At 45.7% G+C, this 27,113-nt stretch overlaps 1 protein-coding gene across 1 annotated transcript in view; it reads left to right on the top strand.

Annotated features, from left to right (window-relative positions):
* The window catches only part of LOC126470681 (uncharacterized), a 990,891-nt gene that overhangs the window by 775,180 nt on the left and 188,598 nt on the right, over positions 1 to 27,113 (top strand). The window contains exon 12 of the mRNA XM_050098681.1: positions 14,127 to 14,312. Coding sequence (XP_049954638.1) covers positions 14,127 to 14,312 — 186 coding nt within the window. The remainder of the gene's footprint in view (positions 1 to 14,126; positions 14,313 to 27,113) is intronic.

The following is a 27,113-nucleotide window of genomic DNA, read 5'->3' as shown; positions in this document are numbered from 1 at the left end:
GTGGCAGCATAGTGTAGATGCACACATACCATCGCAGTATCAGTATAAAGATGGCCGTGCCACTTGCGACTTGCACCAGGGAAGAACAGGGTATTGTTATTCGGTTCTTGCGTAGTGAAGGTGTGAAACCTATTAGAATTCATCGACGAATGAAGGTTCAGTACGGTGATGCATGTTTGTCACAGCAGCAAGTCTACGAATGGAGTAGCAAGTTTGCAAATGGTGTGACTTCAGTGGAAGATGCTCCTCGTCCAGGTCAGGCAGAACGAGTTGTGACTCCACAGAACATTGCAGCAGTTGAAGCCATAGTGAAGAAAAACCGCCGAGTGACACTGAATGACATTGCAGCATGTTTACAGATTAGTCATGGGTCTGCAAGATGGGTGCCACGGCAGCTGACTCCTCAAATGAGAGAACGACGTGTTGGTGCTTGTGAAGAACCTCTTCGGCGCTTTGAATGAGAAGGTGATGGCTTCCTTGCAAGAATCGTTACTGGAGACGAAACCTGGGTTCACTTCCACCAACCGGAAACGAAGAGAGCGAGCAAGGAATGGCGCCATTCCTCATCTCCAAAACCAAAGAAGTTTAGAACGGAACCATCATCAGCAGGGAAGGTTATGCTGACTCTCTTTTCGGACGAAAAAGGCGTCATTTTGGAGAATTATATGCCTATAGGGACCACTGTTACCAGTGCATCATACACAGATCTCCTAAAAAATCATCTGCGGCCTGTAATCAAATCAGAGCGACGTGGATTGCTATCAGTATGTGTCCTTTTGCAACATGGCAATGCAATGCCCACACTGGCCGTACAACAGTTGCAACAACCACAGACCTGCATTTTGAGTGTCTTCCTCATCCACCATACTCACCAGACCTTGTCCCAAGTGATTTCCATATGTTTGGACCACTCAAAGACGCAATGGGAGGAAAGAAGTTCCGTTCTGATAAAGAGGTACGCCACGCGGTGCATGTGTGGTTGCGCAGACTACCTAAAGAATTTTTTCCTAAAGGAATTTATGCACTTTGTAATCGCTGGAGGACTTGCATTGAGCGTGGGGGAGATTATGTTGAAAAGTGATACAGCTTTGTACCACTTCTGCACAATAAATAATATTTTAAAAAATGTTTAAGGTTTTCATTTGACTCACCCTCGTACATACAATAACGCTCCCTTCTCCGGCCTGGACTGTTCCAACGATTGTTGCATGGTGTCTGCTTTCACACGTTGCACGCCCTGTACGCCAACTGCCATCTGTCCAATGGAGCATAAATCGTGATTCATCTGAAAAGGCCACCTGCCGCTATGCAGTGGACGTTCACTTGCGGTACTGATGTGCAAATACCTGCCTTTGTCGCCGATGAACAGCAGTCAGCTTGGGTGCATAAACCAGGCGTCTGCTTTGGAGACCCGTCAGCAGCAACGTTCGCTGAACACCGTTGAGGAGAAACTGTTGGTAGGCCCTTAATTCATCTGGGCCATCAGTTGTTCCAGTTGCACGTCTGTTCGCCCGTACACATCTCCGTTGCCGTCGTTCACCCCCTATCTGTGGCCCATGGTGCACACTAGTTGCCTCAGAACCAGTGTTGGATAGCGCCATTTTGCCATGCACAGTATACTTGAACCACGGCAGCACGCGAACAGTATATAAACTTAACCGTTTTGGAAATGCCATCATCTTTGGCCCAAAAGCCAGTGATCATACCGTACTGAACATCAAACAAATCGCTCCGTTTCCGAATTACATAAACGACTGCACTGTTTTCCTCGCTCCCCCCCTCCCCCCCCCCCCCCCGCCCCCTCCCGACCAACTTTATACAGGGTGTTACAAAAAGGTACGGCCAAACTTTCAGGAAACATTCCTCACACACAAATAAAGAAAATATGTTATGTGGTCATATGTCCGGAAACGCTTACGTTACATGTTAGAGCTCATTTTATTACTTCTCTTCAAATCACATTAATCATGGAATGGAAACACACAGCAAAAGAACGTACCAGCGTGACTTCAAACACTTTTTTACAGGAAATGTTCAAAATGTCCTCCGTTAGCGAGGATACATGCATCCACCCTCCGTCGCATGGAATCCCCGATGCGCTGATGCAGCCCTGGAGAATGGCGTATTGTATCACAGCCGTCCACAATACGAGCACGAAGAGTCTCTACATTTGGTACCGGGCTTGCGTAGACAAGAGCTTTCAAATGCCCCCATAAATGAAAGTCAAGAGGGTTAAGGTCAGGAGAGCGTGGAGGCCGTGGAATTGGTCCGCCTCTACCAAACCATCGGTCACCGAATCTGTTGTTGAGAAGCGTACGAACACTTCGACTGAAATGTGCAGGAGCTTCATCGTGCATGAACCACATGTGTCGTACTTGTAAAGGCACATGTTCTAGCAGCACAGGTAGAGTATCCCGTATGAAATCATGATAACGTGCTCCATTGAGCGTAGGCGGAAGAACATGGGGCCCAATCAAGACATCACCAACAATGCCTGCCCAAACGTTCACATAAAATCTGTGTTGATGACGTGATTGCACAATTGCGTGCGGATTCTCGTCAGCCCACACATGTTGATTGTGAAAATTTACAATATGGTCACGTTGGAATGAAGCCTCATCCGTAAAGAGAACATTTGCACTGAAATGAGGATTGACACATTGTTGGATGAACCATTCGCAGAAGTGCACCCGTGGAGGCCAATCAGCTGCTGATAGTGCCTGCACACGTTGTACATGGTACGGAAACAACTGTTCCTCCCGTAGCACTGTCCATACAGTGACGTGGTCAACGTTACCTTGTACTACAGCAACTTCTCTGACGCTGACATTAGGGTTATCGTCCACTGCACGAAGAATTGCCTCGTCCATTGCAGGTGTCCTCGTCGTTCTAGGTCTTCCCCAGTCGCGAGTCATAGGCTGGAATGTTCCGTGCTCCCTAAGACGCCGATCAATTGCTTCGGACGTCCTTCTGTCGGGACACCTTCTTTCTGGAAATCTGTCTCGATAGAAACGTACCGCGCCACGGCTATTGCCCCGTGCTAATCCATACATCAAATGGGCATCTGCCAACTCCGCATTTGTAAACATTGCACTGACTGCAAAACCACGTTCGTGATGAACACTAACCTGTTGATGCTACGTACTGATGTGCTTGAGTGCTAGTACTGTAGAGCAATGAGTCGCATGTCAACACAAGCACCGAAGTCAACATTACCTTCCTTCAATTGGGCCAACTGGCGGTGAATCGAGGAAGTACAGTGCATACTGACGAAACTAAAATGAACTCTGACATGGAAATTAAGCGTTTCCGGACCCATATCCACATAACATCTTTTCTTTATTTGTGTGTGAGGAATGTTTCCTGAAAGTTTTGCCGTACCTTTTTGTAACACCCTGTATATCCACCGCTGCTAGTGCCACCACCTGCTGTTTGCGAGTGGTTACTGCACCCTGACGTCGAACATAGGCGGTGGTCACTTAATGTGACTTTGTTGTGTATAATGACGCATCCTAATATCAAGAATAATTTTATTCTTATTAGGACTAGCCATGAAAAGCTACGAACTTATACGTAACTTTTGCGTATCGAAAGATTCACTGTCATTCTCTGTAACAAGCTTCGATCCTCATGCCGATCTTCCTACTTCCATTTGGTTACAGTTTGCTGACGTTGTAGTTTAATTATATACTTGTACAAAAGCACTATATACCATATTTGCGAACAGGCTCAGCGAGCTTCCGACTCTATCTGCCAGTCATTCCTTCACATTTTGAAGAATAACGGTCTAACATTCGTCTCCTAGGATACACCTGAAGCTACTTCCACGTATAATGACTACTCCCCAATAATAATAATCGTATGAGTGCTGCATCATCACCTTTCCCTTCACAAATAACGTGTAGCGGATCGGGTTATGTGACACAAGATATCGAGCGTCAGTGACAGAGGGGACCAAAGGTCACTGTTTTGTCAGGGATGGCGGAAGGGAAAACGACACTTCGTGGGTGGTGGAATTGGCTCTTTCCTTGGCTCAGTGGGTGAGGTGTTAGTGAAACATTGGTGGTTCCACTAACAGCCATTTATTGAGACATAGACCCTGTGTTTTAACCCGCTCTTTGCCTCGCGGTAGCGGAGCGGCGGAGTCGTAGCGTGCAGATTCCAGTGACCGCTGATGCGGCGACGGCTCGTGTTGCAGCGGCGCGCTGACGGCTTATCCTTCCATTCAGTTCAGTGCCGTGACTCACTGCGACGACGGCGCCGTCTTCTCATTGTGAATTCGCTCGTTGCGTTATTAACAAGCGGTTACGGCGTGGCGAGAAGTGCTCCGTCCTGGAATCGAATCAGCGACCCTCAGTTTCGGCGTCTTCTGGCGGAGTTCATCAACGTCTAGGTTCACAGGTGACCCATTTGGTGAGACCGCAGTCTCTTCGTCCTTACCAGCCACCTGGATTAGTACCACACGAACTTCTTCCTGGCAACATCTGGGATGGCATCTTGTGCCTTGATCTATTGGCCCGGTACCAACATCTTCTTCTGTCGAGCAGCGTAGTGGCTAAGTCGTTGTAGCGAAGTACGACGTCCGATGACTGACCATCGGTCCGTCCGTCCAGGCAACGTTTATTCGCGTGTTCTTTTTTCCCTCACTCATGCCTGTTTGTCGGACGTATTTATTCGGTGGTTTGGCCAATGTTTCTAGGGCGGCGACTGACCATTCGGTCGTTGATTTATGCTTCTCACGTTGGGCAGTAACGTGACCAATGTCGACACACGTGCCGGCTTTCCATTGTTTTACCTTCACGCTGGCGTGGTCGTGCATTGCCCAGCCGTCCTCCTCCGCGTCGTCAGTTACGTCACGCACGTGAGTTGGGTACGCTGACAGTTTCTGGGGTATTGACCACTGATGTGCGAACAGCGCTGCTCGTTGATCTCCTTGGAAGCATTGCCCACCTGCTTGGTCGTTGATTTGTCTAAGTGCTGACTGCTGCCGCAGAAACTCTGTTGGTCATCGGCCTTCTCACGTTGGCAGAAACGTGACCAATGTCGATGCACGTGCCGGCTGTCCTTGTACGACTGCTGCCGCTTCCGAATATTGTGGCATAATGTGTCAAAGTCTCTAAAATGTTCACTTAACCTATAATAAGTCTGTACGTATTTTTCTGCTTTGAACAGCCATAAATAACACGTAATTATTATACACCCTACAAACGTAATGTCACCATCAACAATGCTAACTGGTGTAACGGTATCAGCAATGTTACGCACTTTCGACCTCCTTGGAGAGCGGGGAAGCAAATGTAGGCTTATCAGGGTGGCCATTCCCACCTCATCGCCTGAGTGAGTGGCTTCGGTAGTAAGGAACAGGAGCAAATCTAGCAATGCTCATGTTGCAACCAGGTTCATTTACTGATCTCTTAAGTGTAAAGAATTCTCCATGCCCATGTCCAATGAACAGGGTGTGTCTCAAGCTCACGGTACTTGGCGGCAGTACGTTTTCATAATCCCGGTCACTGCTTTAAAAGATACAGCATATCTCGGCAGCGGAGCGATCTCGTTTGGCAGGCAGGTCGGTGGCTGGTGGCGCCGAGTCAGTGCTGGTGACGTAGCCTTCCTTCACGACTGCACGGCGAGTAGGTTGTACCAACAGCCTGCCCAGCAGCGTCTTGTGGCGGAAGCAGTGTTATCTGTGAAGAGTACTACGAACGCTAATGTCTGGTTGCCGAAATCTGGCGACAACATTTGCCCAGCGGTTTGCTGGCTAGTAAGTTTACAATTCGACCCCAGGCCCATCGGCTCCAGGAACAAAACCATATGGCAAGCGGCCTTACTGAACGATCCTGCTTGAGGTTGATAGCTATAGCAGTGGATGATGAAGAGCCACAATACTTCTCCGGACCACACGGCGGTAGCCCAGTCTTTAGTGGTCGTTGAACTGATGCCCTCTGCTGCTGGGCGTGTGTTGCTTACACACACCCTGATCCGGTATGTTTGCATGTAGACGCCTCAGGTGGCATATAATCACTATGTCGTAATATTGAAGTGGCGTCCTGGATTTTGGTAACATCAACAGTTGCTGAATGAGTGCTGGAACCAACGTACTGAGGTTGGACGAAGTAATGTAATGCTGAAATAGGTGCTTACTGCAATCCGCGGCAGTTATGAAGACACATGCAGTGACCTGGAAGAGCTCTTTAATGGTCACTACACCGAGAACAGAGTAGCCCCATTAATCCTGTACTACACTCACCGTACAAAATTTAAAACTGCCCACTGGTCTCGTTGGAACGCTACAGATGGTGTTGAAATGGCACCAGGCGGTCATGTAGCCACCCGCTGCTGTAGATGTCATGTAGTGAAGTGGCATATGCGAGTCAGATCCATGAAGGCAGCGCAGGAAGGTGAGTCGACACTGACATACGACAAAATGCTAGAAAAGAACTATCTTGCATGAACGTGCCCAGTGACCAGACCACGAACGAAACTGCCGGATTGTTTGGTGTATCAACGCACACTGTCCAGCGTACCACAAGTAGATAGTGTACCGCGCGCGGACGTATAAAACTGCATGACTACAGTGGCAGTAAAAATATCCTAACCGACAGAGAGTGGAGACGAGTCTCACGTCTTGTGAGTGAAAATCGGTTTCAAACCCTACAGGAGTTGTCGTTTACAGTGAAAACGGATCCAGATCCAAACACTGATAAGGGAACTGAATGTAATAGACATACGGAGTTGGGTACGTAGCAAAAGGCCTTTCTCACAACAGCACGTAAATCTGCACGTCTTCAGTGGGCCAGAAACACAGCAACTGGACAGTAGCTGACTGGGGGAGCATAGTGTGGTCCGACAAGTCGCGAGTTTTCCTTTTTTGAAGTGATGCAAGGTGTCGAGTAAATCGACTGCGCAATCAATCGTTTAATACCAATGTGTGGAAGGTGTAGTCCAGGTCAGAGGTGGTTCTGTGATGTTTTGGGAGATGGTTTTCGTTTCTTGACTTGGATCCATCGTTGAGGTTACCGTGAATATGAACAATTATGTTTATTTGAGGATTCTCCCTGAACAGTTGTTACCCTTTCTCCTAAACCTTCTTGTTGAGTATGTTCTGGACACTCCGGTTGTCCAAGAAGAGAACAACCGCGTTGACGGGGTTGTTCGTCTATATCCCTGGTGTGACGAACACCCGGGCAGTCCATCACATCTCGACTGGAGATGCACCATCGCACCCGATCTAAATGGTTCAAATAGCTCTGAGTACTATGGGACTTAAGTTCTGAGGTCATCAGTCCCCTAGAACTTAGAAATACTTGAACCAACTAACCAAAGGACATCACACACATCCATGCCCGAAGCAGGATTCGAACCTGCGACTGTACCGGTCGCGCGGTTCTAGACTGCAGCGCCTAGAACCGCTCGGCCACTCCGACCAGCGCACCCGATCTAATCTCATACAAAATATCTAGGACTGTATGGAGCAAGAGGTGTAACGCAGCAGTCAAAATCCACGTAATTCGGTAGCTCGAAGGCATAGAATCATGAATGAGCGGCTTAAGCTGGCTAGGGCGTACCTGAGGATACTTGTGGACTTTCGCCTTCCTCAACTAATCCCTTTGTGAAGGTTGGAGGCGGTGTTACACGGGAACGGCGTAATGCCTTCCTGAAGGTGGCTAATTTCTTGCACGGTGTGTTTATACACTAACATTGTACCACATTACAGATTAATAACCAAGACACAATCATACGGAGAATCTCCATAGATATGCGACTGCATAGACGAACGTTTTAACGTTATATACAGGACGACGTTGTAACTCATCCCAAAGGTGTTTTACTTAGTTAAGTTCGCAACAGGGAAGTCTGTATCAGGAATGTTATTGTCCTCAAACCATTGCTTCGTAGATACTGCTTTATGACAGGTTGCATTGTCATGCAGATATAAACAATCATTGTCTCCGAACTGTTCCTCTACAGTACGCAGTACACAGCGCTGTAAAATGTGTTCATATCTGTACACATTTCGCGACTGCTTCAGCGCAAGAAGGGGACCACACACTAACCACGGGAAAAGACCAATAACGTAACACCACCTAGTCCTTGCTTCGCTGTTGGCTCTACATATGATGGCAGGTAACGTTCTCCAGGCATTCGCCAAACCTAAACCTTTCCATCTGATTACCACAGGGTAAAGCGCGATTCATCACGCTATATCACTCGTTTACAGTCATGAGTTCTCCAGTGGCGTCGCTCTTTACTCCGCCAAAAGCGTCGCTTAGGACTAAGTACAGAAATGCGTGGTTCGTGAGGAGCTGTTCGATCATTGTACTCCATTCTTTTCAGCTCCCTACGAACAGCCATTGTACTTGCTGGACTGCCAGCAGAATTTTGGAACTCGCGAATGATTCCTCTCGCAGATTTCTTGCGATTTTCTTACAACCACTTCCCACAATGATCGACGGTTCCTGTCCGTAGGTTCATGAGGTGTGTGCGGTCTTGCTTTAGCTGGAGTTGGTCCTTCGCGTTTCCACTTCACCAGCAGCCTATTTGGAAGCTTTAGAAAGATTGAAACGTCTCTCATGGACTTGTTACTCAGGTGACTTCCAATGACTAGTCGCTTTCGAAGTCAATGAGCTTTACTGACCGAGCCATTCTGCTGTCAATGCTCCTCTACTGAGGACGCAATATTCCCTGTCACATTTTATACTGGTGGGTCAGCTTCTCGTGGCATCTATTGGTCCTTTCCGCATTACATAATGGCATCTGGGCGCTTTTGATCATACAGTGCATCTTGCCTAAGGGACAGGAGAACAAAATATGATATATTTGGGCGCATGCCAAGCTATGTTGTCCCGCAAAATAAAATACTAGGCGCGATAGATTAAAATCAAGCCATTCCCCTCGGATGCCGCAAGTCTCCAGAGAACAGGGTCAAGCCATCCGAGCAAATTACGGAGTACGGCATGCTGATCCAGCGAGAATTGCTGCTTTGGCACTGAGGCGATTACTTCACACTGGCACCAAGCCAATCGGCCAGAGGCGCAGAAGTACCGACGCAGCAGGAAGTCGGTGGTCCGCGGTGCGGATGACCTGATTACCTCATGCTCAGGCCGAGGTTCTGTTTCGACTTGAGTGAAACAAACAAATGCTGTAGCAAAGTGAGCGTGGACTATACCCTATAAATATTTCACATTTTCAGCAAGAGGTATCTCAGTGTGGTGGCTTCCAGGTACGAGAGGGACCTATGGCAGTCGGTACTCGTCGTGTCCGGTGTTCTTTTGAGTTCCGTGGTTCTCCTCCTGCAGACATAGATGCTGCTAGCCGCGACGCTGTACTCGTGCAGAATCCAACGACGGAGACTTGGCACTTCGCAACCGGAGTGCCTCTTGGTGACCTCTAGTTGGTGACTGGGGGCGTGCAACTGCTCTTTCACTCTCACTTGTGCGAGAAAACTACTTGCTGCCTGCGGTGTTGACGTGGGTAGAATTCGCCGCTGAGGGCTGCTCCTTCTGCACCCAATCTATAAGGGTCAGTCAAATGAAAACCGAATACTCGTCATAATAGGACCACGGAATGGTTCCATTCAAAAGTAACAAAGGAATTTATCTCACTGGGAGACGAGGCGACCAATTCCTGTTTCGTAGAACACGGTCGGCCACTGACAGATCCATACCGCACCCGCTCTTGCACTTCCTCGTCCGACTGAAACGTAGGTCCACGCATGCATTCTTCAGATCGGCAAAGAGGTAAAAATCACATGGTGAAAGATACAGGTTGTATGGAGGATTTTGCAATGTTTGGCAACCAAATCGCTGAAGCGTAGCATTTGTCCGATTGTGTGGGGGCGGGCGTTATCGTGCAGCAGGATGATTCCATCCGTCGGCATTCCTGGGTGTTTCGCCTTTTGGCGAGTCGGCGTTTCTGCAAAGTGTGTTCATAGCACTGCGCACTGTTTGTGGTTCCACGTTCGAGGAGCTCGACGAGCAGAGGGCCCTTGCAGTCGGAGGAGGAGGTCAGCAAAGACCTTACGGGAACTTGTGTGAACAGCTTCTTTTTTTTGTGGAGATTTGGGACGTTTCCAGTGTTGGCTTTGTCTTCTGCCCTCGGGTTGTTGGTCTGTTGTCGAACAAACTCATCCTATTGCACGATAACGCCCCCACATTGCCACGGATGAAGGCTACGCTTCAACGATTTATTTGGGAGACACTGAAAATCTTCCGTACAGCCCGAATCTTTCCCCGCTTCCCGAGCACGGGGTCCCGGGTTCGATTCCCGGCGGGGTCAGGGGTTTTCACCTGCCTCGAGATGACTGGGTGTTTGTGTTGTCCTCATCATTTCATCATCATCATGAAAGTGGCGAGATTGGGCTGAGCAAAGGTTGTGAATTTGTACGGGTTCTGATAACCGCGCAGTTGAGCGCCCCACAAACCAAACATCATCATCATCATCATCATCATCATCACACCCGAATCTTTCCCCGTATGATTTTCATATCTTTAGCGACCTGAAGAAAGACACGCGTGGACGTCGGTTTCAGTCGGACGAGGAAGTGCAAGAGTGGGTCCGGTTGTGGCTCCATCAGCGACCTACTGCGTTCTATGGAAAAGGAATTGATGGTCTTGTCTCTCAGTGTGATGTATGTCTTAACGTGTGTGGTGATTACTTTTGAATGGAACGATTCCACGGTCCAGCCGTGGCGGGTGTTCGGTTTTCATTCGACTGCCCCTCGTAAATCGTGGTCATGCTCGTCCTAACTACCTACTCCCAAGGCTGCTGGTGGCCACTGGGCCATGTGTGTGGCGCGCGTGTCGGCGGCCTCGCAGCGTCGCCGTTGCTTCCTTCGCCTACGGCTGCAAGCCACGTGCTGGTCAGCGCTTGCCTCAGCAGTCGCCCTGCGAGCGCTGGCTGTCTAGAGCGATGTCGCACTTACTGAACATATTCTGTATAATAAATATATGGATTCTCAGTACTGTTTCACTGACACCTCATAGGGCATCTGACAGGCACTTACCACACCAGCGCTCAACCACGCCCTTGGGTGGTAGTTCGTGGACATCCTGGCCTCGACGTGCCCAACACCACCATCATAATGGCCGACCAACTCGATCGTTACAGTATATGGACGGTGATTTTTCCCTCAGTTAATACGCAAGTTGAGTAGGACAGAAAGCCTTGGTACGACGTAACCAGTGCCACGCACTGTAATTTGAATTGCGGAGTATATATGGTTTATAAATGGCAAACCGACAAAACTTAGTACGTTTTGTGTGATGGTGAAATGGTCACTTCTACGGAGAGAACGTCTGTCCGCCAGTGCAAAGTTCCGTCCCCATGTTGTGGCGAAGTTTGAAAATGGTGGAGTTAAACTTTCTTCGAACTGTGCTTGGTACTCTAATCAGCTATGCGACCCGTTAGCCATCAGTACGAGATGGATGCACGGACGGAGCATGCAGAAGGGAAAACTGATCATTTTTCACAAGAAGACTTTCCATATCCGGAAGTTAATGATTTGGGTGCTGTGAGGAGTCAGTATTAGAGTAAGGTTCGAAACATAGTGATTAGCATAGCATGCGTCCCAGGACTTTCTAGTATGTTTGTGGAGTAGTGTGGACAATATTCTTCATACCATTAGACGGAAAATAGTAAAGAGATGTAACATATAAAATAGGTCGCCATCTACCAAACTACTGATCTGAGCATGTGGTGTTCACGCTCTCGAAACAATGGTTCAAATGGCTCTGAGCACTATGGGACTTAACAGCTATGGTCATCAGTCCGCTAGAACTTAGAACTACTTAAACCTAACTAACCTAAGGACAGCACACAACACCCAGCCATCACGAGGCAGAGAAAATCCCTGACCCCGCCGGGAATCGAACCCGGGAACCCGGGCTTCACGCTCTCGGCTCTGTCACGGTTTTATTTCTCCAGTTGTGTTAGTTCTGTGTTAACAGTGATACACAGGACTATAGATACGATTACTGTTGAAGAGTTGGCTCAAAATGGCTCTGAGCACTATGGGACTCAACATCTGTGGTCATCAGTCCCCTAGAACTTAGAACTACTTAAACCTAAATAACCTAAGGACATCACACACATCCATGCCCGAGGCAGGATTCGAACCTGTGACAGGAGCGGTCGCGCTGTTCCAAACTGTAGCACCTAGAACCGCTTGGCCACACAGGCCGGCGTTGGAGAGTTAGCCGATATTCATGTCGTGTATCGACTCAATGATTCCAGTACGAGAGCACAACACCGACGGAATGTTGTGCTGTTCCCGCAGAGGCAGCAACCACGTGACAGTGCTTTTGCACCTCTACATAGGCGCCTATGAGAAAATGGATCCTTCCGTGTTAGAATGGTTGCATACTGCAAGTCTTTATACTGTTGTGAATGTATTTTCACAGAAATAAGGATAACTGGGGCAACAAACGAAATAAATCACTATTACATTATTGAGATATGGCGGATCTTTTACACCGAAATACTCAGAAAATATACCAGAAGAGCCTCCTAAATGTTGTCATTAGAGTTCCAGTTCATCCTGTATATACACTACTGGCCATTAAAATTGCTACACCACGAAGATGACATGCTACAGATGCGAAATTTAACTGACAGGAAGAAGATGCTGTGATATGCAAATTATTAGCTTTTCAGAGCTTTCACACAAGGTTGGCGCCGGTGGCGACACCTACAACGTGCTGACATGACGAAAGTTTCCAACCGATTTCTCATACACAAACAGCAGTTGACCGGCGTTGCCTGGTGAAACGTTGTTGCGATGCCTCGTGTAAGGAGGAGAAATGCGTACCATCATGTTTCCGACTTTGATAAAGGTCGGATTGTAGCCTATCGCAATTTCGGTTTATCGTATCGCGACATTGCTGCCCGCGTTAGTCGAGATCCAATTACTGGTAGCAAAATATGGAATCGGTGGGTTCAGGAGGGTAATACGGAACGCCGTGCTGGATCCCAACGGCCTCGTATCACTAGCAGTCGAGATGACAGGCATCTTATCCGCATGGCTGTAACGGATCGTGCAGCCACGTCTCGATCCCTGAGTCAACAGATGGTGACGTTTGCAAGACAACAACCAACTGCACGAACAGTTCGACGACGTTTGCAGCAGCATGGACTATCAGCTCGGAGACTATGGCTGCGGTTACCCTTGACACTGCATCACAGACAGGAGCGCCTACGATGGTGTACTCAACGACGGACCTGGGTGCACGAATGGCAAAATGTCATTTTTTCGGATGAATCTTGGTTCTGTTTACAGCATCATGATGGTCGCATCCGTGTTTGGCGACATCGCGGTGAACGCACATTGGAAGTGTGTATTCGTCATCGCCATACTGGCGTATCACTCGGCGTGATGGTATGGGGTGCCATCGGTTACACGTCTCGGTCACCTCTTGTTCGCATTGACGGCACTTTGAACAGTGGACGTTACATTTCAGGTGTGTTACGACCAGTGGCTCTACCCTTCATTCGATCCCTGCGAAACCCTGCATTTCAGCAGGATAATGCACTACCGCATGTTGCAGGTCCTGTACGGGCCTTTCTGGATACAGAAAATGTTCGACTGCTGCCCTGGCCAGCACATTCTCCAGATCTCTCACTAATTGAAAACGTCTGGTCAATGGTGGCCGAGCAACTGGCTCGTCACAATACGCCAGTCACTACTCTTGATGAACTGTGGTATCGTGTTGAAGCTGCATGGGCAGCTGTACCTGTACACGCAATCCAAGCTCTGTTTGACTCAATGCCCAGGCGTATCAAGGCCGTTATTACGGCCAGAGGTGGTTGTTCTGGGTACTGATTCCTCAGGATCTATGCACCCAAATTGCGAGAAAATGTAATCAAATGTCGGTTCTAGTATAATATATTTGTCCAATGAATACCCGTTTGTGATCTGCATTTCTTCTTCGTGTAGCAATTTTAATGGCCAGTAGTGTAGATGTAGATGAAGAACATGCTTACTTTAGCTTGTTTAAATTGTTCATTTATATCCATTTTTCAAATTTTAGCATTATGGTTCTGTTTCCTTAGAAATTCATCTTGCATCCCTGCGAGCCCACTGGGCGTAGTTGGAACAACAATGAAGGTAGTATGTGGTTTGGTGTTCGCAGGCCACACGCGACAGGGCCTCAAGTGCAAAGTGTGCAAGGTGAACGTGCACGCCGACTGCCAGGAGCGTCTGGGCCGCTGCCAGCCCAAGTCGCGGCTGCTGCGCCGCCAGAAGTCCACGTCGGAGATCGAGACGCGCCACGCCGACCTGGTGGCCGGCAGCCCGCTGCCCCTGCCACACGACCAGAGTGAGTACCCGCGTTGCGCCACTCGCACCGTGAGTAACGCCTAACACCCTCCAGCACGAGCTCTGATTATCTTAATTGTTTTGTATCATGATTCCCATTATGCCATGACTAGGAGCGGAACATTAAGTTCTCCATCCGTCTAGCGTGCCAGTCTTTTTTGGAGGTGCCTGTATTCCAATGGAAAACACTGGCCCCAAGCGTACCCATAGGGAACCAATTCTTGACGTGTCCATCGGCACCAAACTTCTGACTAGAGCTCAGAGGAGCGTAGAGGACGCTCTGTGAGAGTGGTCGCGACTTGCATTTCTTCAGATGCTTCGAGATAATATAATAAAATTACGGTCAAAGTTTATCAGATCCGCAAAGACCCCCACGTGCACAAAAACTTGCGGTCCCACACACTGTGTTTGCATAGTCTCAAAATCCTCTTAATTACCGATCACCTCAACACTAATGGCGTCTACCACAGTAGATCCAGTCTCGAACCCTTCTGAAGGCAACGCCAAAGACGCTGTTCCATGAATTGTCTAACCTACGACGATTACTCCATCCATTCCACTAGCACCCTAAGGTGCAGTTTGATAACTTTCTGAAACAATTTCCAAGTCTACAGTCGTATTCCCTCCCTCAAATCCATCACATCCCACCCACTGCTCTAACTGTAAGCTGAAGCCTCCTTTCACCAAACTTAAATCAATGTTCCCCATCAATATATATTCCCTATTCTACCCAGACAACTCCCTGTGTCTCGTCCCTTCCACTGAAGATATAATCCATGTTGTACCAACAATTCTCCAAAAATCGACGCTTTCGAGCGATCTCACATCCTTCAACAAACTACTCTGGCCGCCCACTTTGTACTTCACCATAATGCAAACAACACGTTTACCACAACCGTTCATTCATTTACTCTCGTCTAGATATTCTTGCTCGATCCCATTTCCATCCAACTCTCCACATTATCTCCAACTGTACTGCATCCACTCTCCACCGTAAGCACAAATAGACCATGTTCCATTACATCCATTGTCGCATTGCTTATTTGTCCATTTCCTTTTTCCACTCACACTGTTCATCAGCTCCTCAGCTATATCCCATGCTTCTCATTCCACAGTTCCACTCCCTTCTATTTTTTGCGCGGTGCTAGTCGTCAGTATCCAGAAAGACCACCTCCAGTAGAACGACAGCACATCTGATGTCAACATCCTCAGCAGCGTAACATCAAAGCTTCACCACTGCAGTCATTTATCGTCACATCAAGATTGCCTGATTCACAAAATACGAATCGTTTAAACATTAATATTTTTATTTCCAATCCGATATATTCAAAATCCCTATGGGTGTTGTGTGAACGCGTTTTTGTTGTCGTACCATTACGACTGGAGAATGATAGTGAGTAAGGAAAAAGTATGTTTATTCTGTAGACATGCAATGTATAGCACTTCGGAAAAAATATATACTGTCAATGGAGTTTATATGATTTGGTTATCTTCTTTTATTTTCTTGCCTAGTTTGGTTTTGTTTGTGACTGTGGATGTGGCTGTTATAGTAAGAAAATAAAAGAAGATCTACAACATTTACAATGTACTAACTCCAAAGAAGAGTTATGGGTTTGAGGAGTGACACGGTCGTTCCTCGTGCAGCTTGCTTGTCTCCTCTCAACATCTACACATGTACACTGCCGTTTCAGTTATGAGGTACCGTACTTTTTTCTGCAGTAGACAGATGTCTAGAATAGGTTCCGCTATCACCGGTAAGAAATCTGATAACTGACTCGATGCTCGCGAACCAATGAAATCGCGATCTTTGATCAACCGTCAAGTGTTTACATATGAGACACTGCACCTTTGAAAGAGGATCTAACCATTGCAAGATATCTCCCACAATCTGCAGTAAAATTGTTTAGCAAAATATACATGACAGGCTCTTTATTATTATTTACGGTTATTTATAGACTCTGTGTTATAGCAACGTGAAAATACCTTCGGACATTTTCTTAGAGCTGTTCCGTATAAGACGCAATGATTTATGCTCTTATCCTTGTAATCTACGTTTATTTTTAGAAATGGTACAATTAGAAATGCAATACCTGTACACTCTTTAACTTAAAAAATTCATGATGTGCGCCTCGTCTTCATCCCTCAAATAAACAGTTGAGGCAGCAGATTTTGATTAGTGTTGTCAGTATATACATGTATACGTGTATATTTTATGTATTACTGTCCATGATAATTAGTGCTGGACTTGGCATTTTGGTTCATGTTGCCAGTTAAGGTGCTGCTATACGTGATAGAGTTCCATGATTATGCAGATATATACTTTGTGGATGCCCAGCGATTGGATTGTGAAGGCATGTGTCTGATGATGAAGCCATAAGACCTTCAAAATCGATCGTAGTAAATGAACATCATCAAATATAGTTGTTTGGGATTAATTTAAAAAAAAGAGAATAAATAGTTATCCTACGTCCTCCGCAACAGCTGACATCGCCAATATCTGTAGCAAAATGAGAGATGAAAGAAGGGACTATACTGTCCATAACTGCCATATGCACAATTACTAACGTTGTGTTGTTTATCCAAATCACAAACCCTACATTAACTGTCAGTCTCTTTAAGTGACTAATCAATGACTGTCGTGAAGTAGCAGCCACAGCATCAGCCCGAGGCAGCGAGAGAAATAATGTAAGTGGCCTGCTTGGATTTATGCATAACTTACATCGCTTACTTCAGCTTCTGATGCACTTCTAGGACTTTTTTTAACCATTAGTATAGTGTCTTTGGTTCCAAGCGATCATTAAATGTATACAGTAGAATGCGTTCTACACGACACAGGAAGGAGTGAACTAATGATAAGACATGTCCACTATAGCTGCCCTGTTAATCAGTGATTGGTGTGCGGGCGCAGAAATATTTTCCTTCATTGAACAGTTTACACGCCAGCTAAAGCACGCGGCTACATATTCCGTTCTCCCGTTCACTTTTTGTTGCGTCGTATAGGAAATATTGAAGTGGCTCACTTGAAGATATGAGCAATGCACACACACGTAACTCTGACGCTGATGATATTTCATTAACGGTTGGAGGTACCAAAACGAGTTTTTCGACAAGTAATGAGACACAAATGGGCGGGTATTTGCTGTGTAATTAAAACTCGTACCTTTCCGACAGAGGCAAGATTGGAACAGTGCACTTTCATCTCCGTTGTCCTGCAAGTTTCGTCTATTTGGCCTCACAAAAAATTTCTTGATCCACTTACGTTGAACGTTCACCTGATATATTTGTGCTTCCGTGCAGACATTAACATAATTATGTCACGGTTCTCGTATTTGTGAGAGCTCAGAAGCACCATAAGAAAAAGTGCATAGTACGATTTGAAAAAGCTATAATCACATCACTATTTCGTTAAATAGTAATGTTACTAGCATTAATCATACAACAAAGTACTTGTCCGATTTCTTATTGACATTCAATATTTTATTTCGCGATCTCGAATTGATCATGGCATGTTAAGAGATGCACGTTTTTTTTAATGCGGTAAACTTCATGATTACGGAAGTAGATGACACTTTTAAGTTTCGTTGCTGGAAACTTGGATTCGAGCTGCCACTTTATAGCCTAGCCACTGCCATTCACTTTACATTCTAATCAGCTTTCGATATGTAAGATTTCCTCATAACTTTTTCAGCACATTTGGAAGATCTTGGTGACTACAGTTACATATCGTAATCCATTCTGAGAGGTGGCTTCCTTCACGAGACAGATTAATCTGTTCCTAAGTGGCGTTTGCTTTATTGAGCAATGGCGTGTAGTCTCCTCAAGTGGAACCACTTCACTCTAAACGGTTCAGACTCTTTGCGCAGATTCAACAATCACTAGCGGCAGAGAGAATTTTCGTATACCCGCCAACTTGGCCAGATATGCATAACGTGAATTTCAGTCTTGCTCAGTAATATGGAAATCTAAAACGGGGTGAGAAACATCTGATTCATTTGGACTCAGCCTCTATTTTCCAAGTGATGAGTCCTGTCCTTTACAATAGTTTCGAGATCGTAACAAGCAATTCTGATGACTCTGAAAATTTTAATAAGCCGTTTTTGAGATCTGTCGTCTAGTTTCCATTTTAATGAAGTTATCGACTGACGCGTATTCTACGCACGATGTTATGACATAATTTTCAAAAGATGTTCTCAAGATTTCTTCAGTTTCCTTTTTATCGTGACTGGTAAAACTGGCTGAATAACATTGGTTACTAAACCAAAATCGTGGTAAATTTATATGTATTGATCGACAGTATTCTTCAAGACTCTATCTAGCTGTGTGACTTTAATCGCAGTTGAGTACAGCGATTCTTATGAATTGTTGATTAATAAAGAGATTAATATTTGTACTGCTCTTTTATAATTATTTCTGTTGCACATTTGAAGTTATTTTTCAACTTTGATTATAAGAGTAGACTCGACTCTGGTTCAGAATCGATCAACATTCTGTGTAGTACATCTTTGTATGATAAAAGTTTTTGTTTTATCTCAATGTGTAGCAACACAATCCTTGCTTATCCTTCACATGATCCCTAAACAGTTAGTTTCCACAATATATTTTATATATGTCTACTGTAATTGTTCTTCATTTTTAGCTAAATTCGATACAAATATACAGGAAGACTGGCTTAACTACAAGTGTGCTAGTTATATAAAAGTTTTTCTTTTGCAGGTTATGTGTAGTTTCGTCATGAATCCTCGTTTCTTACTGCAGTTTTTCTTAAGTAATTAATGTGGTACTTACAAAATAACCGAGAATGTATCTGTAATTTTCAAACCCAGTTAATGACGTCAATCTTTTCCGAAGCACGCATCATTCATACTTGATGGTACCAAACCTGCAAGTATACACTTTAGTTTTTAATTTTTCATTGCAACACAGGTGCCCAGTGATTGTCAATAAAGAGTATCCAGACATACAGCTGTGTCATTAAACAGAGACCTACAGGCGTACAGGGTGAGAGACGTAAGATGGACCACCACAGATATATCGAAGTGCGGTTTTAACAAGGTGGCGAATTTTATGACGTATGCAAAAAATTTTTAACGTTTATAGACGCCGAATTACCACTCTGTCTCCGTTTACTTCTTTTTTTAGCGGTTCTATACACTTTTCTTGTGGCACTGGATAGTACCTTCCAATAGTACTTCAATGTTATAACATGTGCGGAACTTGATCAAATAGTAACAAGATAACAGCGGCACAAACCACTGTCTCCCCCTCAGGAGAGGAGATCTCGCAAATGGCTGCCCTACTCTACCAAAAGTAAGAATACATGTAACACAGGCATGGTTCGTGCGTTTTTTATTATGACTGTGATATCTGGTGCACAAAATGTTACCCTGGAGCGCTTTTACGTGGTATAAAGTGATTCCGGGCAAATAATACCGCACGTTCAATTTCATCTGGAGGTATCCCAGCACAGGCCTGCGCGTTATACGGCTTTTCATGTCTGCGGAAGTTTTCTTGCAGACTTCCTCTTATAATTTTCGACAAAGATTGAAAGCCAGAGATTTCAAGCCTGGTAAGCGTGTAAGCTGTTTTGTGTTTCCCGAAGACCTAGCCAACAATCTCCAAATAATATTTCCAGAGGATCTGTGATAACGTTTGGGGAATGGGCGGGACGTCCATCAGTTTGATATCACATGGATTGCTTTATGACCAGTGGGATGTCTTCCAGTAGCTGTTGCAGCATTTAGAGCCTATCAAAAAATTGGAAACCACTGATATGATTCTTGATAATACCGTACCACACGTTAGAAACCAACGTTGTCGTTTAGTCAGTGCTCTCAGCCAGCGTGGTTTCCAGTTGACCAATAGTCATATTGCGAAGACAGACAGGTTTGCAAACGATGCTTCATCCCTAAGAAAAATCTTGCATATAGGAATGCCACATCACTTTGCAGTTAAAATGACTTGTTTACGTCAGAAAATTGATCACAATATTTGCTATAACGTAGCAAAACCAGACCTTCATACATTTGAAGTTACCCGTTTTAGATGCCTAAATTGCATTACACACAACCAGTGGAAACTATTACCGCCAGTATGACAAAAGGTTGGACATAATATAATTTGTGGCTTACTCAAGAACTGCCTGTAACCGTATAATGATTGTGGTCAGTTATACTTGGGCGCTGCAATTGCTCGTGCGTTACACGGAGAAATGCCTTTCACTACCGTGACATATGCATAATTTTTAATAACAGCGTTTGCTTTGTAAATTATAGATTGCAGCGATCAGTTGTCCTTTTTAAATTTTATTGTGCAGATCTAGATTTCGGCTAGAAGCTAGCCATTCATTGAATTGAGTATTCAACGAACTGTGGATGAAGTCCGACCAACAGGCATTACATGCATTAAGCGAAAATAGTAGTGCATTGAGAATGGCTAGCTTCTAGCCGAAATCTATATCTGCACAATAAAATTTAAAAAGGACGACTGATCGCTGCAATCTATAATTTACAAGTCAATATAACAGTCGCTCAGTGCAACAGCTTTCTGAATGGAAGGTAACCTGATTAACAGCGTTTGCGCACCATTTCTCTCTAAATATTCCTTCAAAATGTGTTTAAAAACTCCAAAATACATAAATATGTGCGACTTTTACTGAAAGTAATTTAGTAGGATGCCACCTGAAACTGCGTGGACTCGCTTGCCATTGAGTACTTTACGTGTGTTTTGACGGACTTGATGATAAGATATTCAGTGATAGGCGAAACTTCGAATGTAGCCTCTTGGTAACAGTGTCCGTACGCGGATTGAAACTACTCAGTGAACAGACCGCTGTATTCGTATAGGACTAGATTGCGGCTGATGTGACTATATCGAATTGTAGCTTCTTCATGATTACTTATATCAAATTCTCAACTTCCCATCATTTTGCTTGATCACTAGCGATTGTGATGGCATTTAGCATCCACCCTGGTGGAAAAGGATTTGACATATGCAAGAAGTGACGTGTGAAATAATGTGTTGGAAACTGCATAAAACTCTAACTTCTCAACACTGGGTGAGCAGACTCGTTAAGAGATCAGAGGAAGGCAATGGGAAAGCACCTCCCATAGGATCTTACAGAGGACAGAACTGCTACCGATTAATGAGCGATTCTAAATATTCAGACACACTGTTGTAGATTATTATTATCACCTGACTTAAATTTACAGTGATGTCTTTGGTTCTCTGCATTTTGTGGAACCTGAGTTTACATTTTGAACCAATTGGAGAGCGCTCAGGTAACGTATGTGTAAAAACACTTAAAAACTCCACTGCAGTCTGTCTCTACCCCTCAGTTCGTATTTGGTGATCGTGCGGATCCCAACAACCTAGTGTGTAGGAATGAGCTACATCCATCTTACGATGTTTTAACGGATAGTTCAGGTCTGCTGCAGTCGACACGTGCTACATATTTTATTTTATAAATATTGCCCACTGGATCGGCACTGTCATTGTCACTGGTCACAAGAATATATTTGTCACTGAGCGAACTTGAATAGCTTACGATGGCTAACTCACTCTTGAAAATTAGGTAACCTGGGCCCTCTTGCACGTTATATTGTGGTCGTCATTCTACTTCTTGCTGCGGTGTCAAAGCGTAGGTGAGTAACAGAGCAGCCCCTGCTTCTGGCTATTTCCATGGTAATGTAAGTTCCTCTGATCTTCCTGGCCGCTTAACTTCTGTTCAGGTCAATATGTTTCCCAGCACAGTGGACGGCCCGTATTCGATCACCGGCAGCATCTACGTATATTTCAGTGGTGGGAAGACGTTTACTTGATCTACCTAGCCGCGTGAAGACAGCTGTGCATCTACTTGAAGATGTGACGGCTTGAGTTCTTAGCTGAATTTTTCTCTGGTCACTGCAGTGAAATCATCCATTGACGACTACTGGAAAGGAAGAAGCAGTAGCAGTGGTGTCCTTACATCATGTGTCATCGGCTGTCAGCGATCTACGAACTGAGTGGTTCTACGATGCGTCACGAGTTACTTGAATGTTTTATATGCCAGTTATTCTCTACTATAATTGGAGTTCCAGACTGAAGTTCGATTGACCACTGTCAGTGTCAAATATTTACCGTATCTGTGATAGAATTTATCTGTATCTATGGCGTCAGCCACCCTCTTGTGAACCACTCTGTTCCTACTGCATTCCGTACAATCTAACGCGATAGTTTTAGAAACGTTTTTTTTTTTTTTTTTTTTGTCTCCTGACAGTGTGTGTAAAAATTAAGAACCTCTTCAGATATATTCTCTTATCTAACGCAGTCACGGTACAGTTGTTTCTATCTCTTGTCGGCCATCTTTCTCTGCCTGTTGCAATACGTAAAAGAGAGAGTATCACCTCGTTTAACCATAAGTCACATTCCCAATGTGTCACACCTTCCAGTGAAGTTAAAAACATTAATAGGAATAAGTTACAGAATCTGGGTTCAGTGATGGTTTGTTCCCGACTTACTGGTGTAAGTATATTTCTAATCTGTTCATTAGTTAACTTAATATTTCTATTTCTCTTTCAGTAGGATGTGTAACTTCAAACTCCTCTCAGCACATCCACTGTTACAGTTTCAGCTGTCAGACCCCGTATTACTCAACTGGAGAACATTATGATCGATAAGGCAGCGGATAGATAGTGCAGTTCGTGTGTAAAACTGCCTGACCAAAAGGAACGCTGGGTCTTGGACGGGTATGCGTGCCTCGTGGTGAGCGTACGAGTCACCCGGCTGCTGTCTAAACATAACTGACCCGTTCGTGCATCATGGAACACGGACTAAATTGGTTGTCGGTCGCAGGACAACTATCAATACTGGAAGAGAACGGCTACGTGGTTCGTAATGAAAGCTAGTTATCTACACGCTTCAGAATGCTGAGAAGATAACGATTATAGCCTGGGAATACTAACGCACTCTGTATACCATAAAGGAAAAACGGCAACTATGCACGAGACTACGAGAGTTGTCAACGACCCTAAGGACTTGCTCGTTGCTGGATAATTACATATTCGTTTTCATTCTGCATAAAAAGGAGAAACATCTCCCGTCTACTGCTGAGTGAAATACACTCCTGGAAATGGAAAAAAGAACACATTGACACCGGTGTGTCAGACCCACCATACTTGCTCCGGACACTGCGAGAGGGCTGTACAAGCAATGATCACACACACGGCACAGCGGACACACCAGGAACCGCGGTGTTGGCCGTCGAATGGCGCTAGCTGCGCAGCATTTGTGCACCGCCACCGTCAGTGTCAGCCAGTTTGCCGTGGCATACGGAGCTCCATCGCAGTCTTTAACACTGGTAGCATGCCGCGACAGCGTGGACGTGAACCGTATGTGCAGTTGACGGACTTTGAGCGAGGGCGTATAGTGGGCATGCGGGAGGCCGGGTGGACGTACCGCCGAATTGCTCAACACGTGGGGCGTGAGGTCTCCACAGTACATCGATGTTGTCGCCAGTGGTCGGCGGAAGGTGCACGTGCCCGTCGACCTGGGACCGGACCGCAGCGACGCACGGATGCACGCCAAGACCGTAGGATCCTACGCAGTGCCGTAGGGGACCGCACCGCCACTTCCCAGCAAATTAGGGACACTGTTGCTCCTGGGGTATCGGCGAGGACCATTCGCAACCGTCTCCATGAAGCTGGGCTACGGTCCCGCACACCGTTAGGCCGTCTTCCGCTCACGCCCCAACATCGTGCAGCCCACCTCCAGTGGTGTCGCGACAGGCGTGAATGGAGGGACGAATGGAGACGTGTCGTCTTCAGCGATGAGAGTCGCTTCTGCCTTGGTGCCAATGATGGTCGTATGCGTGTTTGGCGCCGTGCAGGTGAGCGCCACAATCAGGACTGCATACGACCGAGGCACACAGGGCCAACACCCGGCATCATGGTGTGGGGAGCGATCTCCTACACTGGCCGTACACCACTGGTGATCGTCGAGGGGACACTGAATAGTGCACGGTACATCCAAACCGTCATCGAAACCATCGTTCTACCATTCCTAAACCGGCAAGGGAACTTGCTGTTCCAACAGGACAATGCACGTCCGCATGTATCCCGTGCCACCCAACGTGCTCTAGAAGGTGTAAGTCAACTACCCTGGCCAGCAAGATCTCCGGATCTGTCCCCCATTGAGCATGTTTGGGACTGGATGAAGCGTCGTCTCACGCGGTCTGCACGTCCAGCACGAACGCTGGTCCAACTGAGGCGCCAGGTGGAAATGGCATGGCAAGCCGTTCCATAGGACTACATCCAGCATCTCTACGATCGTCTCCATGGGAGAATAGCAGCCTGCATTGCTGCGAAAGGTGGATATACACTGTACTAGTGCCGACATTGTGCATGCTCTGTTGCCTGTGTCTATGTGCCTGTGGTTTTGTCAGTGTGATCATGTGATGTATCTGACCCCAGGAATGTGTCAATAAAGTTTCCCCTTCCTGGGACAATGAATTCACGGTGTTCTTATTTCAATTTCCAGGAGTGTATATTCTAAACGTCTAGATCGACAACTCAGACAGTGGCATTTGCTTCCTCGAGCAAATTAATATACCTATGTCTAATCGCAAATAACTTCGGTTGCCTGGCAAACGAACCGAAAGCAAATTGTACAAGCTAGGGGCAACAAGGGCAGAGTGGTAGATTACATTCATTTTTTGCAGAAACATCGCACACTATGGAATACTGCCGTGGCACATTGAAAACCTGAAATCTAGTAACGTACACTGAAGTGAGCGGACGAGTCAGTAGACAACAATCTTTCATTGATTCGGTGACAGAGCTGTAACTTGTACTTCGACTACCACATCTGGACAGAGTGATAGGAAACAAAGAGACAAGAGGCCAGCAAAACAGATAGAGAGGCTTACTATAAGCCTCCCTATCGCCATAAAAAGTTACTACTTCTTTAATACACTCGTACTTTCGAAAACCTGTACGACATCAGTGATTTGCCAATAGTCCATTTTCTCGTAGGACGATAACTTGGCTTTGGTTTTCTATGGTGCCACTGTGGGTAATCCCTGTTGCTGAACGATCAGTTTGACTGACGATCACACGGGAACCTGGTTTCAATTCCCGGCGCTGCCAATTTTCAATGGTACGTGGAAACATCCCGATGTGATAGCTAAAGTGCGAGGATAAAATTTTACTGATATTGGAATGCTTGTTCTACAACTTCTTCCACATAGAACTTTCAACGCCCAGTTGTTCCACGCACATCTCTGCAGGTGTTCATTGTTCTTCGGAAATTACCGAGTGGATGTTTGTCGCCTCTCTTATATATGAGAGCCCTCAATGTGTGCAACAAGACTGTCATATCTTCAGATAAAATCTTGTACCATTTCATCACACTGTTTCGTGTAACGCGAGGTTTTTCGCGGCTTGTTAGCTTCCTGAGCCGCGAGTGTTCGTTGCGGCTTTCAGTAATGGCGCTAGCTGTCTTTCCTCCAAAATGAGCACCACATTCTCGATGTGTGCTATAAAGCGCTCGTTCGCTAAGTTCCAGCTTGGCCTTTTGTATGAGGAAACATAGCTTTAATATTTTTTATGGGAAGTGTCCTGAGATGTAAGCCACACACTTACGTCGGTTTTCAATGACAAAAAATGGTTCAAATGGCTCTGAGCACTATGGGACTCAACTTCTGAGGTCATTAGTCCCCTATAACTTAGAACTACTTAAACCTAACTAACCTAAGGACATCACAAACATCCATGCCCGAGGCAGGATTCGAACCTGCGACCGTAGCGGTCTTGCGGTTCCAGACTGCAGCGCCTTTAACCGCACGGCCACTTCGGCCGGCTTTCAATGACAAAGGACTAGTTTAAACGTCAAAAGACCTTTTTCTTGACTGATGTAGACAGGGTGCAGCGAGCAGAGGTAGTAAGCCCCACCCCAAAGGCTGAAAACTTTAGCCCCCATGTGTGGTGACACCACTACGGATAACTGCCGACTGAAAAGCAAATGTAACATAAACTTAAATTTTCCCTACAACCGACGTTGAGACCACTTTATAAAGTAATAGATACGCTTAATAGTATCTACTGCTACTTTAGAAATAGTATTTTTTGAAAAAAACTTAAATTAAAATTGAAAATAACCCGTTTGTGGCCGTTGCTTTTCCGCATAAGTTGGCAGCTGTTAATGCAGATATAGTATTTGCTCACAGCCAAACGACTTAGTCCAGTTCATGGCAAGGGAACTGCAATGGCGACAAAATGCACACATATTATGCTTTGGACGCATGCACAACAGTAGCAGTCTGTTTTACTCTCGACGAAGAGAAGAGTTTTAAATCACTACCATCTTGGCCAGAGACTGGAAAGACTTTCATACAGCTATGCCGCCGCAAAAGACTTCGTTCATGTATGTAAGAACGTGTTCTGAAGCACCTTTGTTTAGTAAAACTGTAGCTTAGGAATTAATTTATCTGCGCTTACACTCAAGGATTCAAATAAAGAGCGTCACTCGAATGCCAGGCCACAGTTGCTACATCGCTTTGCTTGATTGCAGAATGGCACGCATCGGAATCCTTGTCGAAAATTGAAAAAGACGCATTTGGCTGAGCATGCACGTGGAAATTGAAAAAGGAACACCACGAAGGAGGAGTAAAAGGTTAGTCGCCTCTAGCACTCGTCGCCATATCGAGTTGAAGGGAGAGGGGAAGTGTGGAATGGGGGAGAGAAGGGGGGGGGGAGGAGAGAACGAGAGAGGAAGAGATGGGGAGAGAGAGAGAGAGAGAGAGAGAGAGAGAGAGAAGTGACAACACATT

This window comes from Schistocerca serialis, chromosome 3 (genome assembly GCF_023864345.2).
Source record: "Schistocerca serialis cubense isolate TAMUIC-IGC-003099 chromosome 3, iqSchSeri2.2, whole genome shotgun sequence".
Classification (NCBI taxonomy): domain Eukaryota; kingdom Metazoa; phylum Arthropoda; class Insecta; order Orthoptera; family Acrididae; genus Schistocerca; species Schistocerca serialis.
The sequence above is the reverse complement of the archived record's forward strand: the minus strand, read 5'-3'. Positions and strand labels throughout refer to the sequence as shown.